This window comes from Mycteria americana, chromosome 1 (assembly GCF_035582795.1).
Source record: "Mycteria americana isolate JAX WOST 10 ecotype Jacksonville Zoo and Gardens chromosome 1, USCA_MyAme_1.0, whole genome shotgun sequence".
NCBI classification, from domain to species: Eukaryota; Metazoa; Chordata; class Aves; order Ciconiiformes; family Ciconiidae; genus Mycteria; species Mycteria americana.
The window spans coordinates 82,162,656-82,180,808 of record NC_134365.1 but is presented as its reverse complement, the minus strand read 5'-3'; the positions used below and the strand labels follow the sequence as shown (position 1 = coordinate 82,180,808).

At 34.4% G+C, this 18,153-nt stretch overlaps 1 protein-coding gene across 17 annotated transcripts in view; it reads right to left on the bottom strand.

Annotated features, from left to right (window-relative positions):
* Nucleotides 1-18,153, bottom strand: part of CCDC91 (coiled-coil domain containing 91) — a 341,211-nt gene that overhangs the window by 133,267 nt on the left and 189,791 nt on the right. For 12 of the 17 annotated variants that reach the window (XM_075508273.1, XM_075508327.1, XM_075508195.1 and 9 more), the window contains 2 exons: nucleotides 512-572; nucleotides 327-405 (listed from right to left, as the gene is read on the bottom strand). In XM_075508273.1, coding sequence (XP_075364388.1) covers nucleotides 327-405; nucleotides 512-541 — 109 coding nt within the window. In that variant the 5' untranslated portion in view covers nucleotides 542-572. The remainder of the gene's footprint in view (nucleotides 1-326; nucleotides 406-511; nucleotides 573-18,153) is intronic. The other 5 variants (XM_075508281.1, XM_075508300.1, XM_075508290.1 and 2 more) reach the window with 1 other exon arrangement.

Below are 18,153 nucleotides of genomic sequence, written 5' to 3'. Positions count from 1 at the left end.
CTATTTTTAAGTTTACTTTTTGTGTTTTCCCATCATTTGCAACAGACCTTCCAGACTCAAGAGTAAGAGTGAAGAAGCTCTGTTTCTTCTTCCCATGAGATGCCAATCAGCCTTTGAACTGGATAAACTGTACCTCTCATTCCTCAAAAAGTTTCACTTTGAGAAGTGCAGCTTCCCAAAATAATTACTCAGAAACATTCTTATGCTACATTTTTCACTGCTGCTCATTCTTTTACTGTGTACATACACCCTTCCGGGTACTAATATTTACAGTGAATACAGAAGCAATACATTATTAAGAATTTTTATAGTGATTTTATCAATACCTGTAGGAAATGCTGCCCAAGCAATAGCTGGAGATGTAGTCTGCTTTTCACCATTTCCACATTCATAACTCTCTGCTGCCTAGAAATGCAAAAAAATTGTTACATATTTTACAAAATGCTATAAATTCCTATAAAAATAGTTGAAAATAGTTACATTTCAAAATTAAGTCATCCAAATAACATACCTCAAATCCTCCGAAGTCATCATCATCCATCTTTCAACTGGTACTAGAATATAGCAGAAATCTTGATTTAAAAACAAAAACAAAACCACTTAATTGTTATATCCCCTTTACTCATAAAATAGCAATAAATACTTTGTAAAACCAAAGGTATGGTGTTAGTTTTAAAGGACAGACTTGAGTAGAAAAAGTCACTGTGGTCAAACCCTAAAAGCCCAGCAGTATGAAGTAATACAATACTCTACACTGAAGAAAATGGGTATATTTCATCGGCCAGTCTCATAAGAGAAATGTGCTGATTTTATGATCAACTATGAGTCAAAAGACAAAATAACTCATGTATTTGTACTTCAGTTATATGACAGATGAGTAGACCCCTTCACTTGGATACAACTGCTACCTAGCTCTATGTGCTCTTCATAACCTCATCACCTTCTCATTGAGTATTCAGTCTTTCATGCAAGTACTCATCTCCACAGGTTACCTGAAGTCTTCCTGATTTACAAGTTCTACAAAAAAATCAAGGGACCTAAATAAGAACTTTTTCACATAGAGGATGCAAGGGCTAAAATGGCAAGATCTCTCTTACGAAGCACTTTTTTTACTCGTCAAGATAGATGAAAAAATCAGGTATTTTTCAATGGAATTTGAATATCTTCAAGGGAAAAGATAAGCACTGCCCATCAATATTGTCAAAGATCTTTTAAAGGCAAGAATGTAGAAAAAGCTTTTCAAGATAGGAAAACAGAAAGATAGTATTTTAAAAGCTGTATCTATTGCTCTCAAGTATAGCAGTCAAGTGCCCAGTACCTCAACAAATGGTACTGAAAACAGCAGATAACCTAGTCTGAATATTTAAAAAAAAAACCAAACCAACAGTCCAGGAAGTAGGATTTCTGACCATCAGATTCCAAAATGAAGAATTTTCTTCATTAGCAATGAAGATGATCCAATTTAATGCAATCACTATCCACCATGTACTTCGTAGTTTTGTGTTTATGATTTAAAATATAAAAATATTTTCCATTGTTAAATTGCTTTTCCAAATCAGCACAGTGATTAAATCCAAAAAAATTTCCTGCTTTTCCCATCTCTTCTTTGCTGTCTGGCAACATCAGCACAAACTGCAACTTAGAAAAAGACTGTGGTGCATTTCTGGAAATTTTTCTGCTACCACAGAGGTCCTTCCCTAGGTTTCATGGAGGGGCTGATTTAGATTTTACAAACTGATCAGCATTTTTGAGTTGTAGCCCTGAATTCTGTGGCATTTTGATATATTTATAGTTAAATTGCAGTTCCTTTTACAAAAATGCAGGATCAGTTACTCAGTTAATGAAAGTAATTCAAGATATACATGGCTGTTCAAAGAAGGGTATTATATACATCTAAAAAAAAAAAATACCATTCTGATATGTGAATGAAGCATAATCCAAAAAACCTTTACGGTCTTTATAGAATGTCAAAATGTTTGTAAAGTTAATTGACTTCAGTTAAAATAGACTATAGGCTGGCAAAACTTTTATTACTGTGAAAACCCATGCTCAGAAACAGAAGAATTCAAAGGGTTTGGAGGAAATCTCCGAATTAAAGTATCAGAATGTCAGAAGGGGACACTTTCACTTTATATCCACTGCTGAAAATCACTACCAAGAAAGACTTCAATTCAAACACACATCTTCCAAAGTTTAACAAATTAATTTCCAATTTCTTATTGATGAACTTAGTTTAAATCACCACTATCACAGTGTAAGCAGACAGATTTGGTTCAATTAAAGAGCATTGTCCAATAGTCACAAGTGGTGTAAGAACTAAGTATCTTTTTAGGGATTGCAAGGGGTTTTGCGGTGGTTGGGTTTTGTGGTGGTTGGGTTTTGTGAGAGAAAAAGTAGTTGAGTATTTTTCCCATCAATGTTAACCTTAACCGGTCAAACATTCATGCGTTCCATTGACATTCCAACCTTTAATATATAACTCAAAAAAATAACACATGCACACACAAATGATAGCAAGGGAAGACGTATAGATAGAACACCACTCCTGAAGCAGACAGCAATGTGCAAACAACTGAGAATGTCAACGTATTCACACTACCTACTATTAAATGCCATCCAAAACACACTGGTGATTTATATAGGTACTGCAAAATGCAGCATTCAAGTAGCAATCAGAGCAGTCAGTTGGACAAAGAGAGGGTTTAGAAAGGCAAATAGGCATTTTATCTATATACTATGTATCGCATCACCAGGTCCTATGGGCTTTACCCAAAGTTACTTCAAAGGACCACAGTAATTACTTCAAAGGACCACAGCAGATTTTCTCCATGAAGAGCAAAAGACATTATTCCCATCATCTCAGAACTGATTATGTCTCAGCTGGAGAAAGTATATTCCATATTCAGCACTATGTTTTAAAAAGACAAACTGGAACAAGTTCAGAGGGGTGCAACAGGAATTAAAGCAATTTTGGAAAGGCACCCTAAAAAGGAGAGGGTTTTTATAAAAAATTTAAAAAGGTAAACAAAATTATCCTTAAAATATGAAAAATAATGTTCTAAGAAGTTATTAACTACTTTCATTTATCATCAAATGCAGCACTGACATAAGGCAGTAAAGTACAGAAGCCTCTGTAGGCAAAATGTGTGTTAAATACTAGCAAGTATTTCCAGGAAGGCAACATAAACCCCTACAAGAAAATTTATAAGAACCTATGTATACATAAAACAGAAGTAACTTTTGATAGAGAAAAAGGATGTAGGGCAGAAGAAAAAATGGAGAACAACCTGTTACTGAATCCATCATCTTTGTTATTACATTTCATATACAGTTTTCATAAGTCTGGTAATGATCACAAGACTATTTTGACCTAAGATTACCTTACTCCACAAATTTTAACACAGACATTTCATGGCTGTAACAGCATGATTCATCTATGAATTATTCCACACATCATTTAAATGGAGTAAAAGAGAAACAGAGAAACAGACCCCAAGCAAGTCTCAGTAGTATCAATGGTGCTTTCACACCTAACTGCTAATCCTCCAATTTCCAGTTCTCTGGCAATCTCACAGGAATTCTAGGCTAAGTGATTCTCAACCAGCAAGGAAGGACTGTTTGTTATTTGTGTACATATAATATATATTCATACATGTACACACACCTCTGTTTTCAAAGACAAAGCTAAATTTCTAGTCCACCTAAAAGAAATCCTGATTTATTTACATGCTTTGTTTGCTGTAGGCAAAAGAAAAATAAAATATTAGAATGCAACTGGCAAACTTAGCATGTATCACAAGTAAGCAGGCAGCAAATTAGAACAGAAAGCATGGATTAAGTCCTGAGGGACACTGACACAGGCCACTTCAAAAATTCAAAGGCTGAGGTGTTCTCTTCAGCCAAAGAGTGATAGTGCAAGAGCTCTTACTAGGAGATGTCTTTCCAAAAAGATGTTTCTTCTTGCATAAAAAGAAAAGGGTGCTTTCTGCGAGGAGAAGGGAACAGGACCACACAAATGTTTTAAGAACTGTTTAGAAAAAAATTAATCAAGCCTATTTTTAGCTAGCAGTCTTTCATAGCCCTCAAAAGTACATGTGTATTTAGCTCTAAAAAATGTTTGAATAATTCATTATAAACTTAACTGATAACAATGCTGAAAATATGACCAAATACACAATTTCTCAATTCCACCCCTTATTCTGGTGATGGAAATGCATTTCTGGCATAAATAAACAGCAGACCTTGCCTAACACCTCACATAGAACTGCAACAATTTTGGGAGCAGCTTTTTTTAATCAATCATCTATTCCAAAATGGGCAATCAGACTTTTCCTTCCTCACAACCTAGGAACATTATTTGTGGCACTGGAATAGGAAAGAATACATTAAGTGCTGACAATCTGCAGAAGGATTTAAAAAATAACACAAAAAGACGAAACAACCCACACAATCTTACCATGACTAAATGTGGTCTCTTAAAATATGCCTGATACTGGAATTAAGTAACTGTAAAATTGGGCAACAAGAAGTCAACCTCAAAATTACAGATTCATAGAAATTATGGTTGGAAAAGACACAGTAGGTCATCCAGCCCAGGCCATTTCCAAAACACTACAGTTCTCAAGACAGTCATGTCCTAAAAGGTTTCAGAAGCTCACACTCCTGTGAAAAGAAGGAAACTTTTCATGGATCATGAATATGTAAGAAGCCACTGTATTTTCAGTAGATTTTATCAACAAGTTTGTATTCATCAAATCATACAATAATTCAGGCCAGAATTCAGACCAGCAGGTCATACAATCCAAGCTCATGTTGCTCAAGACTGCTCAGCAGGTCATACAATCCAAGCAATCCAGATCAGGTTGCTCAAGATTTCCTTCTCTATGACTGGTAACAATGCATGTTGAATATATTCAAACACAGACAGCTGTGCACATCTGAGATGCTTGCAAGCTTTCCTACATAGAATGCAGTCACTAAAGCCTGACCATAAGCTTAACATAGGTTATGAAAACTTTGTGAAATGCACTTACCTAACAGACATACCAAAAATCATGGGTTTATATACAGGAAGATCAGGAGCCATTCACAAGGAATAAGACAGAAAAACGTAAGCTGGGAAAAAAGCCCCTCTTCCCCATTCCAACTGTTAGGAGGAGAAGGAATGTTGTAATCCCACCAGAAATCCCAGTATTCTTCATATCCAAAAGGCAAAAGTGGTAGAGAGACCAAAGAGTGAATTAAGAAGGATTCTTCATTCACTTAACAGTTTACCTCTGGTTAGTAAGAATTCAAATTAATCAAGTCCTGACCTATTACTTGATAAATCAAATATAAATTTGCCTCAGTGATAAAGACAACTAATTTTGCCAAGTATATTAAACCGGACAATATATTACCTGGCCTGTAATTTTGAGTAAGTAGCTAACTTACTTGCAGAATTTTGTACATTTTAAAGGAACAACTTACAGAGCATATTCCTGTTTGTTTTGTCAGAACAGTATGTGTGGAGCTGGCTCAGGGTGGGGCTGCTGCATTTGTATTTCTGGCAAACACTGTCGGTGGTTAATCCCTACCTATGACAACGTATCAGTTTTACTTTCATGTTTATGCTTCCTAAAGGACTCATTCAATATGTTCAATCTAGGATAGGCTTATTAGCTGTTTCTTCACCAGACATAGCATAGACCACACTATTTGAAGAATAAATCTTTGGCCAAAACTGCAGACTCCAAAAAGCCTATACAAAATAAGTACAAGATTAAAAAAAACCAACAATAAAATAAAATTTAAAAGTAGTCATTTAGAAAGCATATATATGGGCAATACCTTTGTGATAAAGAGCAGAACAGATGATAAATTTCTGTATCATAAAGTTCTAACCAGCTCACATGCACTTTACCTCATGGCTCTTCTGCCAAAACTACAAGCAACTCTTCGCAATTTTAAAACAGGAACAAACTTTCTTCTTTCTACCCAGCTGATACAGACTTTCCTCCTGATCTATACCAATTACAGCTGCATGATAAGCACGTGGCATCTTAAGAACTTATAGTTGCTCCTAAGTCATTAATTAGAAATTTTTTATTACAGAATACACATATCCCAAAGGACACATAGCCCAAGAAAGACTAGAATATGAATGTACAGCATAATGGAAACTAAAATAGATTTAGAGCATCTGTAAAATTTTCTAAAAAAAACCAACCAAACAAACAAAAAAACCCCACACCAAACAAAACTTGCATTTCTCACTTCACTCCTGCTTAAGATCTCAACACTAAAAGCAACCTGTTTAATAACACTTAGACCATAAACAGAGGAATACTTTTCATTTATTATGGCCAGGAATTCAGTGGCATCAAAAACAATATAAACATTACCAACAACCACTGTCAAAACAAAAATTAGACAATAGCTACTGGCAGATTTTTTTTTTTTTTTTGAGATTGAGGAATTCTAACTTCCCTTCCTAGCAGTAAGCCTAAATTCTTCTAGTATATCTGTCAGGTATCAATTCTAAAAATGGTTGCGGTAACGAGGTACAGAAATGTAGGTGATTTTTCATTTCTTGAAAATGAAACAATATGATGAAGTAATTCTCAATCCCTCAAATCAATGGAGAGTTCAATCCTTTTAGTGTTTTATTTTTGTAACTTCCAATTCTGTAATTTGCCTCATAGCAATATCTTGTTTGCAATGAAAAGCTTCTGCAGAGTTGGTTTTTTTTCCTCCTTATTAAAGCAGCTGACTATACAGTAAAATTGAATGGAAAAATTTCCTACAAAGATAGCATGATTCATGTGGTTAACATTCACTTAGTGGTTTGTTACTTAATGAATAGAGTACACAGTCTTGTTACAGAAAAAGAGTATTCTCTATTGGTTGTAACAGGAAAGCTCTTAACAGCTCCTAAGTTCTGCACTAAATTTTCAGTATTTATCATCTGTATCTAACAAGGAAAGTATACAATTGAGCAGGGGCTAACATCACAAGACCACGAGAACATGAGACCAGAGGGAAATTTAGGACTGTCTTTCAATTTGGAAAATTACACTGCATTAGTAATTACAATAAACATGATTTAAAAAATAAAATCTTGGAAGTAACAAAATTAACACAAGACTTCCATAAGAAATTAAGAGTTTGTGCCAAAAAGATAATAAATTAGTATATAAGAAGAACTTATGCTAATTATTTCCTCAGAGATACTTGAATAGTCGAAGAATAAGAAATATGCTACTTTGAGTGCTCATTAATGAATCTTGGATAAGCTATAATTTTTTAATGAGATATCTATAAGACTTCTGGCTAGAACTGAAGGTAAACATTAGGAAGACCTTTTATGAAGAAATAGAAATATAAGCTTTTTATCATTTCAGAGAATAAAATACCCAAATAAACTTGGAAATTCAATTAAGTTTTCTACTTTTAAAATGGGGGGGAGGGCGGTTTATGGTTCTCAATTTTTGGTTTGGGTTGTTTGGGGTTTTTTTTTAAGTAATTTTTAATCACAATACAAGGCAAATACAGCTTCAAAATTTTAAGAAAAAGGAGAAAATTAACTACTTTAGAAAGTATCATTTAATATTATTCGAACCAATGAACTGTTGCCAAATGCATATAGCATCCACATCTCTCTATAAGAGATGCAAACTTTGATTTCATGCTACATTAGAAAAAAAAAAAGCCTACAATTCTTTTTTTCTTGAAGTAGAGCATCTAAATCCCTGTAGGTATACAAACATGTCTGTCTGCACATGCCAGTTGTTAAAGAAGGTGGTTAGATGAGGGGACTGATAACCTGTAACATCTAAGATGCAAGGCTGAGACCGAAACAAGAGTATTTCACTTCTTCACTCAAACAATACCTCATACAAAGTTGTTCAAGGGCTCTATGCCCTACCTCTATCATGAGATAGTAAAAATCAGGCATCACCAAAATGCCAGTGTTCTCCATCATGTTACAGTGTGTATTTAGTCATAGAATGGGACATGTAGGAAATCCCCACCACCATGAAGCAGTATGCATATCAGCTCCATAATGAAAGGCACAATAATATGGCAGTTAGCACCTGTATTTGAACACACAACAGAAGCATGCCCAATCACATATTAAAGGAAGAGACTTCAAGGTTTTGGGGAAAAAGAAAAAGACAACACAGAACACATTACAGCAATCTTCTCCTGGGAAGTAAGGCTGGTTCATTTCAATCCCAGTACTGACTTAATAAACACTTACTAAATAAAATACCTTTTTAATAAAAAACCAAACCAAAGCAAGCAGATGCAAAACATCACGTATTTTACAGTAGTAGTTGCTTATATTACAATTGATGCAAGTGAAGACTATGGGACTTTTAAGAAAAATGCGAGTCTGGCCCTTTGTAACTAGTTCTTTTCCATAGCCCAAGTAAATCAATACAACTAAATATATTCAAGGAATCACAGAATAAATTTAGTTTGGGAAGCATCTCAGGAAGACACCTGATGCAACCCCACCTGAAAGCAAGGCCACCTTAGACACTATATAAGGCTGTTTAAGGCCACATACAGTCAAGTTCAGAATATCTGCGAGGATTCCAGTCTAACAAGGTGACAGCAGTCAAACACTAGAGCAGATACCCAGATAATTTTCTTTTCCTATTCACTTTCATCATCTATTCATTTATCCATTTATTCTAAAGAGTCTCCAGACAGTTTCAATGCTTACAGATGAGAACAGCACATTAAGGAATATGACAATAAAAGTCAAGGATTGATTTACACAAAACAGAAGATGTAAAATAAAAGTCAATAGCTAAACCTTTTCTATCAACTCCTACAGTGAATTTAAGAATTAAAGAAAAAAAAAAAAACACAAAAAAACCCCAAACCAAACAAATACACAAACAAAAAAAAAAAAATCCACCTCCCCCCCAAAGAAAAAAACCCAACCAATAACAACAGGTTTTTTACCACTTAGTCCTTTTCTCAGGAGACACCCCCTGGACTAAAAGATCCAGATCCTGTAAGCAGCATATAAGATTCTCTATCCTATGATATTTCATTCCTAGCTTCAGGAGTAATTTTGAAATAACACTACTTACATGTAACAGTGCTGTGTGTAATAAAACAGCAGCAGCAAAAGCTGTAGCATGTGTCAGTTTTACGTAACAAGAACATCTTACACAATCTGCAAGACTTCTATAACTGCCTTTCCCACTGTTATTTAAAAAAGCATTTTTATAAGAACAACGAACCACAGCGTATGATTAAACACCAATAAATATGCCTTTTATAAGCAACATAATGGTGGCAAAATTTTCAACAACGGCATAAAATCACAAACAAAACAAAACTTCTTCTTTAGCTGGATACAGTCCTTATTCAAGAAATTAGAATAAAAATATTCTTTACAAATCATATTCTCATCTGAAAGTTACCAAGCTACTATGAGCAAAAATCTCTGAAATTCACAAAAATAGGTATTAAAATAATCTGCAAAATCTATTCCACAAAAATTTGTGGTTTAGAACTTGTGGGTCCTCTTCTTCAGCATATACTTTGGCTTTTTTAAACAGTGCTTAAAGCAGGAAAAAGCAATAAAGTGCAAATGCCAAGTCCATTTCACTTCCCTAGATCAGATACAGCTTCACAAAAAAGAAAGTGAGAGTTCCATTTTTACCCACAAAAAGAAAAGGGGCTCTGATAGCTCCTACAGAGAAGGCAGGTACTGGTTTTCAAATTCACCTAAAACACAGGAGAGGAAAAAAAACACCACAGCCTCATGTGGAAGATGCATTCAAGAACTGGCAATTCCTTGGACATATCCTAGAAGAAACTAACATCAGAAAAGTACCAACACCATGTTCTGTGAAATCTGATTTCTGAAAGCTCTTAAGAAATGTATTTGTAAAAGGTATGGTGCACTGAAGTAATTTAGAATGGTATTCTGTGAGTGACTAAGAACAAAAGGATATAGACTGTGAGCAAATGAAATTACTAGTGGGGGAAAAAAGGTGCAATATTAGATAGAAACTCCATGACTTTCACTCATTGTTCCTGAATTATACATATATGTAAAATCACCAAATACACGGTGTGCATTTATGTATAGGAAAGAATGAATATAAATTGGGAGAGAAGTGCTTTCTCCTAGATCAATAAAAAGGTGTGAACCCTAGGCCAAGATCTAAAATACTACTCTGCTTGTGATTCAGAAATAATCACCGAGGTTGACTTCAGAGTATTTCCTGAGGTAGAGGTCTACCACATGCATGTACCATTTTTGTCTCTAAACCAGACCACAACCCATGGACCACATGGGGATTCCATGCATAACCGTAAGTACTCAAAGGATAGCATCATTCAGAAAAAAAGACTTTGCAAGTATCATAGTGGTACTTTTAGCACATATTTTCAATTAAAAGGCTGAAGAGAGAAAAGGTCACTGAGATCTACAGCCAGGGGGAAAAAAAAAAAAAATCTCTAACAAGACAAATATAGTGTTAATTCCAGAGAGTTACCTATTGACATGAGTAATTACAGTAACCCATGTACTTCTTGACTGAGGATCTTTTTTACATCTTTGCCCACAATCCTTTGTCAGCTTCTCCCAACTTTAAGAATCTTCCACTTAGAAACACTTCCACTTTCCAACTTTTTCATTCTAGATATTCAAAGATAAGTTCAAATAAAACCTTATCAACTCCAGCAGAAGTATCATATTACCATATTGTTCAGCTTATTTCGTCTCCAGAATCTGAAGACACTTTCTCAAGACTTAATTCTAACAACTTCAGTACCTCAGGATTTTATAGAAAGACCTTCCAAGGTCTTCAGTCTTCACCATAATTGGTTTCTTGTGACCAGAACATGGAAAGACTAGGGTTTTTTCATTATAAAAATAATCACACAGTTAACTAATTTTTAAATTTCTCTGATGTCCTCTTTATAAACTTTCTCTATCACAAATATCTTTTTACTTCAGAAGCCACACACTTTTACAAAATGTACATAAACTGCGGTGAGAAGTCTGACAAAGCTGATACAATTCAAATATATTGTGCTTTCTGGAGGAAAAAACCTCTCGCCTCACCAAGCCTTCTCCCCATCCGCCCCCAAAAAACCCTCAAAAAGTAGCTTGAATTAAACTGGAATTAACACTGCTGTTATGCACAGCTAGGTAATACAATATATCTACAATTAATCAACATCAAGTCCAGATCAACAATCTCTGTAATCCTTATTCACAACAATGATAATCAGAAGCCCTAGAAATTAGTTTTATCTACAAAAAAGGCGAGAAAAGTGTGACTTGTCATCCGCTAACTAGGTTAAAAAGATCAGACACCAACAGCCCTGCAAATGCCTGAGCAAAAGTGACCACAGTAGGCTAAAAACTCTCATATTTAAAGTATTCTTATTGTACTAGAGACCATAAAATTGGACACAGTCCTCTAAGAGACAGAGCCAGGCTGTTCTCAGAGTTGCACAGGGATTAGGACAAGATCCATAGGACAAAAGTCAGAATAGTGAAAATTCTGACCAGGTATTGGAATAGGCTGCCCATAGACATTGTGTACTCTTCACCCCTGAAGATATTCAGAACTCAACTGGAGCCACCTGTTCTAAACAGACCTGCTTTATGCAGAGGTTTGGACTAGAAAACCTCCAGATATCCCTTCCATGAGTGGTCTATGATTCAATGCTTTCAGTTTTATCCAGAATAGTATAGTGGGAAAAAAAAAAAAAATCCAGGATCATAGAAGTGGAGGCTGTAAAAAAACCAAATCCACCTTTGAGATTAGTAACTACCAACATCTGTCCAAGATCATTTTAGGATTGGGTTTGCTAATGACAAATGAACCAACTTTGAGAAGCATGAAAGAGAATGAGTTTCTAGAAAGAAATCCTCACTGTTGTAGGAGGGATAAAAGTATCAAAAACCTAATGAAATATTTTCATCATGAGTTCAAAGAAAAAATGTCTTACAAATCTCTGTACTCAACAGACGTTTCTTGAAGAAGGCAGAGGTAAACTTAGCATTAAGAAAAAAAATCTTGACAAGAAAGAAAAATTGCATGGGATGCTTCTTCTCTGGAAGTAACAGAAAACTTAGTTTATTCATTAATTTGTTCAAAACCCTCCCTAAAAATCATTAAATTGTGTGATTTGACTGTGAATACGGTAAGACATCTACAAATAGCAATTCTTTTTGAAAAAAGAAAAGTTTAATCTTTCATAATGAATGAATGGCTTTTTGAACCAGTTTTAGTAGCCTCGGTCTATTTCTTCCTCTTGGCCTTGATAAATACAGCACTTTGCTATTCACTGCTTCTCTCTCAAGAAAAGAGCTGGATACCAGTTGCAGACAGTTCATGCAAGTGGGCACTCCAACTATATGCTTAATTCTTGTAAAGTGCTTATTCATGTAACACAATCTGCTTACTTGGAAGCAAAGAAATTAATGGTACAAAAACATCCACTGTTAAGGGTTTGGGAATGCTAGGACAAACAGTGGTCTTTCTTCTATAGTCCATGTTTGATATGCTTAAGAAACAGAGGGTTTAAAAGTAAAATAGAAGGGTTATAGGTATTTCAAATGCATTTCCACTTAAAATATTAGTAAGTTTCAAGAACTTAGACTCACAATTGAAATACTTCTGCTTCTCTGTTCTTTTCTGTTAATATCCAGTGTTCCTAAATGCGACTGACTCTTTTTACTTGCAAATCATATTAATGTGTTTTACTAGAACTTAGAAAGAGGTGTCTGTATGATGGAGCAGCTTTCCAAGAATAAAAACCACCAGGTTCTGCCTCAAGGGAACTTTGTCACAGAATTAGATATCTGAAAATAGAAGGTTTGACACAATCTTGGTAACAGTTAGAGCATCATAGCAACAATTTAATATGACAACATGTCAAACAAAAACATAAGTCTTTAAATACATGCTCATATGGATGTGCGGTAACTTGTACAAATAAATGTCATTAATGCTAATAAAAGAGTGCTCAAGTCCTTACATATTAAGAAAGAATATAACCTTTAGAGAAAAAAAAAAGTTTTTTTTATAAAAAACAAAACAACAAGAAACAGGATAATACTAAATTATTGGCATGATGTACTGCCTAGAAAAATTTGGTGCTGAGTGAATCACTGATTCCAAAAACCAACACTACTTCCACCGGAAAAAAAATCTTTCATGTAAAAAGCAAAGCTTAAAAATTCAGTAGATCACCTTGATATGTAGTTAAAGTGCAGCTTTTTCTCTCAATTAAAAACAAAATAAAATAGTAAAGGTCAAAATATAAATGATGCTCAGTAAACCTGATAGTTAAATATTATGAAAGGGATATTGTTTTCCTTTAATTTGTGCATAGACAGTTTGCAAAAACTACAAAATGTCAGGGTTTACAGAATATTATTCTACCTTTATGTTAGAAAAGCTGACAGGTGACCATGAAAAAAAAATGACACATGAAAAAAAAAAATCACTAGCACATGGTAACTCTATTATGCAAACCAGGATGTGATACCAATTATACTAATTAAAAATAAATAGCATTCCTTTATTATTACTGTATGTCTCCTAATAGACAGGAAGACTCACTTTTCCAATTAATAAAACTCCTTCCCTCAGCTTCCTCCAAATCCTGGAAGTACAGTAATTCTCATAGGGACACGGTACTAATTTGAGGCAAGAAAAAGATATTAACCTATTTCTCTGACATGAGTTGACATTATCAAAAAGAATAAAAATTCTGTCTCAGATTTTCAAGTGCTTTTACCTGCCTCAGTTGCTACTCTTAAAACAGAATACCTTAAATAGCCGTTATAATATTCTTCCCCCTACGCCCTAACCCCCCACCCACTGGAATTTCAGATTCTATGAAAGTTTAGTCCAAACACTGAAATAAAACATGACTGGTCATTTTAAAAGCTTTTAATCCTTTGTTTTGCAGGATCCAGATATACTGTTAGAAGCAGAAAAGACCAGGCATTACCCCCTCCCATATGGAAAGAAGAATGCATCATCACTGCAACTTTTTCTCCCTTTACTAATACTTGAAAGGAAGACTTGATGACTTTTTGTTCGCACACCAAGCAGATGAATTTGATTTTTCATACTCTCCTAAAGAGAAGGTTCAATTCATGGACAAGAAACTAAAGATGTGATTTTAAATTCATTTTCATATGACTTATGAAGCAAACTGGAAAGATTTCATATTGTCCAACTCCCAACCCTTGAACAAGTAAAATGAAAATGCTAATTTGCTTTCTAACAGAAAACATTGCTGCCGGAATGTCTGTGCACATTATCTTTCCTTTTTTCTTCTTCATTTTTGGTCCACTCCTAAGCATGTAACACAACACTTTCACCACACAACCTTTGACCAAATGGATATTTTCATAATTGTATGTTGTCTGCTGCAATCAAGGAAAATATATTTACTTCTCAAGGAAAAGGTTGATTGCCATTGATGCCTTCGTAATATGATGAGGAAGCTGGGAGCAGAGATCACAGATCAGGCCAGAATGAAAATGGGATTAGGGCTCAACACCTAAGTCCTTTTCTTTTCCATCAGAACACAATGCTTTAAAATAATTTCTTTCTCCAAGTTGATTCTTTATACCTACTACGCATTTCTAGAATACTCTTCTTCTCTAGTCCCAAAGCTTTTGACAAAGATGGGTAGGCACTACCATGCCCATTTCAGAAAGAGGAAGACATTTTCTAAGAGTTCCCATATCCAGTAAGTTACCAGGACATTTAAAAAATTTAAGTACCAAGTACGTGATGACGGCATTGATATCAAGTATATTACTCATCAGTTAACAACTAATCAAAAATTATTTCTCATTCAAGAAGAGTTAAACTCCCCCCGCCACCCAAACAAACAGACAACAAGATACCAGCCAGATTCTCCACCCATCCTATAATCCATTCAATTTTGTCTCCTTCCCTAGCTAGCCTACAAAGCTAGGCAGGGAGCATGACAGGCATGCCCTAGAAGCACAAACCCAATGATTTTCTTTTCCAAGATCCGCACAACTTTTCCTCAATTCTATTAGCAGTTAAAATATCATATAACAAGGCTTAGCAAGCAGATCCTTCCAAAAATAGAAAAAAAAAATCTGCTATGCCACTAAGCAGACGTTGATCACCTTCAAAATGCCTCTGCCTTCTACAGTACCCTTTGCAGCAATGATGGCATTGACGGCAACGTGGTATTAGAGGAGTAAAAAAATCCATCACCTTATTACACTAGCATGCACACACACAAAAACCAAATAATTCATAAAACATACATTGCCTCACAGCCAAGATGCAGAATAAATTGGATGCACAAAGTTTATGAAGTATAGGCAACATATGCAGACAAGCCTCCATTCATCACAGTGTGCCTAATTCAAAATGCTCTACATCTTCCCAGTCTAACGGAAACTAATTGTTCTTTCTCCCATGTAATTTATTTTAAATCACAATTGACCTTTGTTAAACTGGAAATAAATGCATGCCTAACAGATATTCATCCTAAAGTATAAAACTACCATGCATGTGGAATACATACACAAGAACAAAATAACAACAAAGTGTAGTGAACTTGTATATAATATACTTGAGAATTCATGGAATTATTTAAGTTAACAAGGACCTTATATATTCACAGGGTTTAATAGCTTTTGAAACAGCACTGTTTAGAGAGAACTACTGAAATTTATCCAAAAATTGCTATGCAACAACTGTGCAATTCTGGCAACTATGCAATTCTGGCAACACTGAGAAAACAGGCAGAACATTCAGGTTCCACAGAGTAAACTACATGTAGAGTGATATCTTTTAACTACATTAATTACCAGGCAATTACACAGTCTTTAGTCAGCAAAATTCCCAATGAAGACAAGTTTTGCTTGACTTAAGTCAGCAAGAAAAAGCTTGGATATTTGAACAATAACCATTAATACCCTATACTTACACTCAATAATAATAATAAAAACAATGCATTTAACAATTAAAAGTTTCAGGTAATTACTATAATTTTCTTTAGAGACTTTAAGAAAAAAGTTATGTGAATGGACAACTTCAGCTAATCCAGTAATTTTCTAAAATATTGGATCGTTAAAAAAATATTAACAAAAAAATCACAACAATTTTCCTTCACTCATTACGAGTAGTACATTAGGCTACTTCTATAATCAAACCACTATTTTCCCAGGACAAATACTGCTGAGTGCACAACTTGTATAGAAAATCATCATCATAAACATTTCACTAAATAAGAACAAAGAAAAATGATTTTTTTCATCCAAAATGCTAAAATAATTTTAAGAAATTCAAGCCCCGTGCATTTATTGAGAGCTGCTCAGAACACAGCCTGGCTGTCCGTCACTAGGATACTGAATAGGAGGTACAGTCTGCCAGAAGACTGTAACCAAATTCAACTCTGCAAACTGTCGGTCTTCTTTCACCTTTCCCTCACTTTTTTATTTAGTGTGTGGTTCTGTAATTCAAACCTAATGGAGGAACCAGGATCGGATTAATAAGCAAGAACCATACAGTAGCCCCTGCTGTAACAAAGATACTGCCAGTGTTCTACCCTTCATCAGTTTTACTAACTCCAGATGTTCCATAGTCATTTATAATTTAACCAGGTTAAATACAGATGTGTGCATTTTATCATGGGATCCAATGTTGACATACAATTAAATATATTTTCATTTTTTTTAAAATAAAAACTCTTATTTATTATCTAGACTTCTAAACTAGACACTGTAATCAGATCACCGTGTACTTTACACTATGAGGAAATCTGAACAATTTAAGCATAGCTGCTACATAAAGACGACCATTTAAAATAAAAATGTGCTATGTTTTTGCAACAACTTTGTTAACTTTTTTCTTTTTTTTTTTTTTTTTTTTTTTTAGGAAAAACAGTTCAGGTATGTTAGAAAGATAATCACTTCACTTCTGAGTGTCTGTTTTACATATACCATGTAGATCAGCAGTAATAAAAAGTTACTTTAATTTTTTTTATAACTATTTTTGAGCACTCTCACTACTCAATATTCTTTACTCAACTTTGATATGCATCCATTTTACTAAAACGTGTCTTTAATATGGTTCACATCACAATAACTGGATAAATTGACTTCCTGAATCCTTCTTAAACACACTCTGGAATAGATTAAGGCAATCCAGCAGGTCAGTATCTTTACCCTTGTAAAAACATTTTGAAACCTTTTACTGATAAGTTCATTTCCTAACAGTATTACCTGGGCCCCTTTCAAATGCATGACAAAGGTGGTTTACTTCTAAAAGCGTACACTGAAAGTATTAAGGATTTATATATTTTCTGCTTGCTATAATTAAAAAGAAAAACACCAACTTATAACTTTGCTCAACTGTGTGCATACCACTGGGACAATATATATGTGTGTGTATATGTATAAAGAAAGAGCGAGCACGCACTTATCTTCAGATAGTAAACCAAAAAGGATCTATGTATACCAAAGTCTTCAGAGCACACAGTCAATTTAAATTTAATAGTTTCCAAAAATAAATATAATTTGCCTCTATTTTGAAATTTTCAAGTACTTTAATTCCTGTCTCTTCTCCTTTTAAAGAAAATGTGGTTCTTGAACCAATATTGCTCTTTCAACCCTAACAAAGGCCTCTCTACAAACATTAAAGGCAGTTCATGCATGTATATATAAGGACAACTCCACCAAATCTCAGGTACCTTCAACACTGATAAAGTTAGATAGCTGTATCACACACTTTTTAAGCACTCATTAACTAGAAAAAAAGTACTCACAAAAATCCTAAAACAGAAACTATTTTTTATCTTCTAATAATAAAATGAATCTGAACCTGGAGTATCAATATCTCATTTTGCCATTCATTATACAGTAACTCATATTAAATGTCTGCATTGATTATTTTTAAGTGGACTGTAACTTTTAAACAAAAGTGTTTTTAAGTTCAGTTTGAGGCCCTGTCCAGTCATTTTACAATGTTACTACACATTAGTGCTAATCAAGTGTGCAAGAACTTGGGGGGAGGGGGGGGGAGAAAGTAAACCAAACTGTTTTTAAAAGTTTTAAAAAGTTTTAAAGTTTAAAAAGTTTCCCACGTAACAGATAGAAATATGAGAAAAACTTGAGAA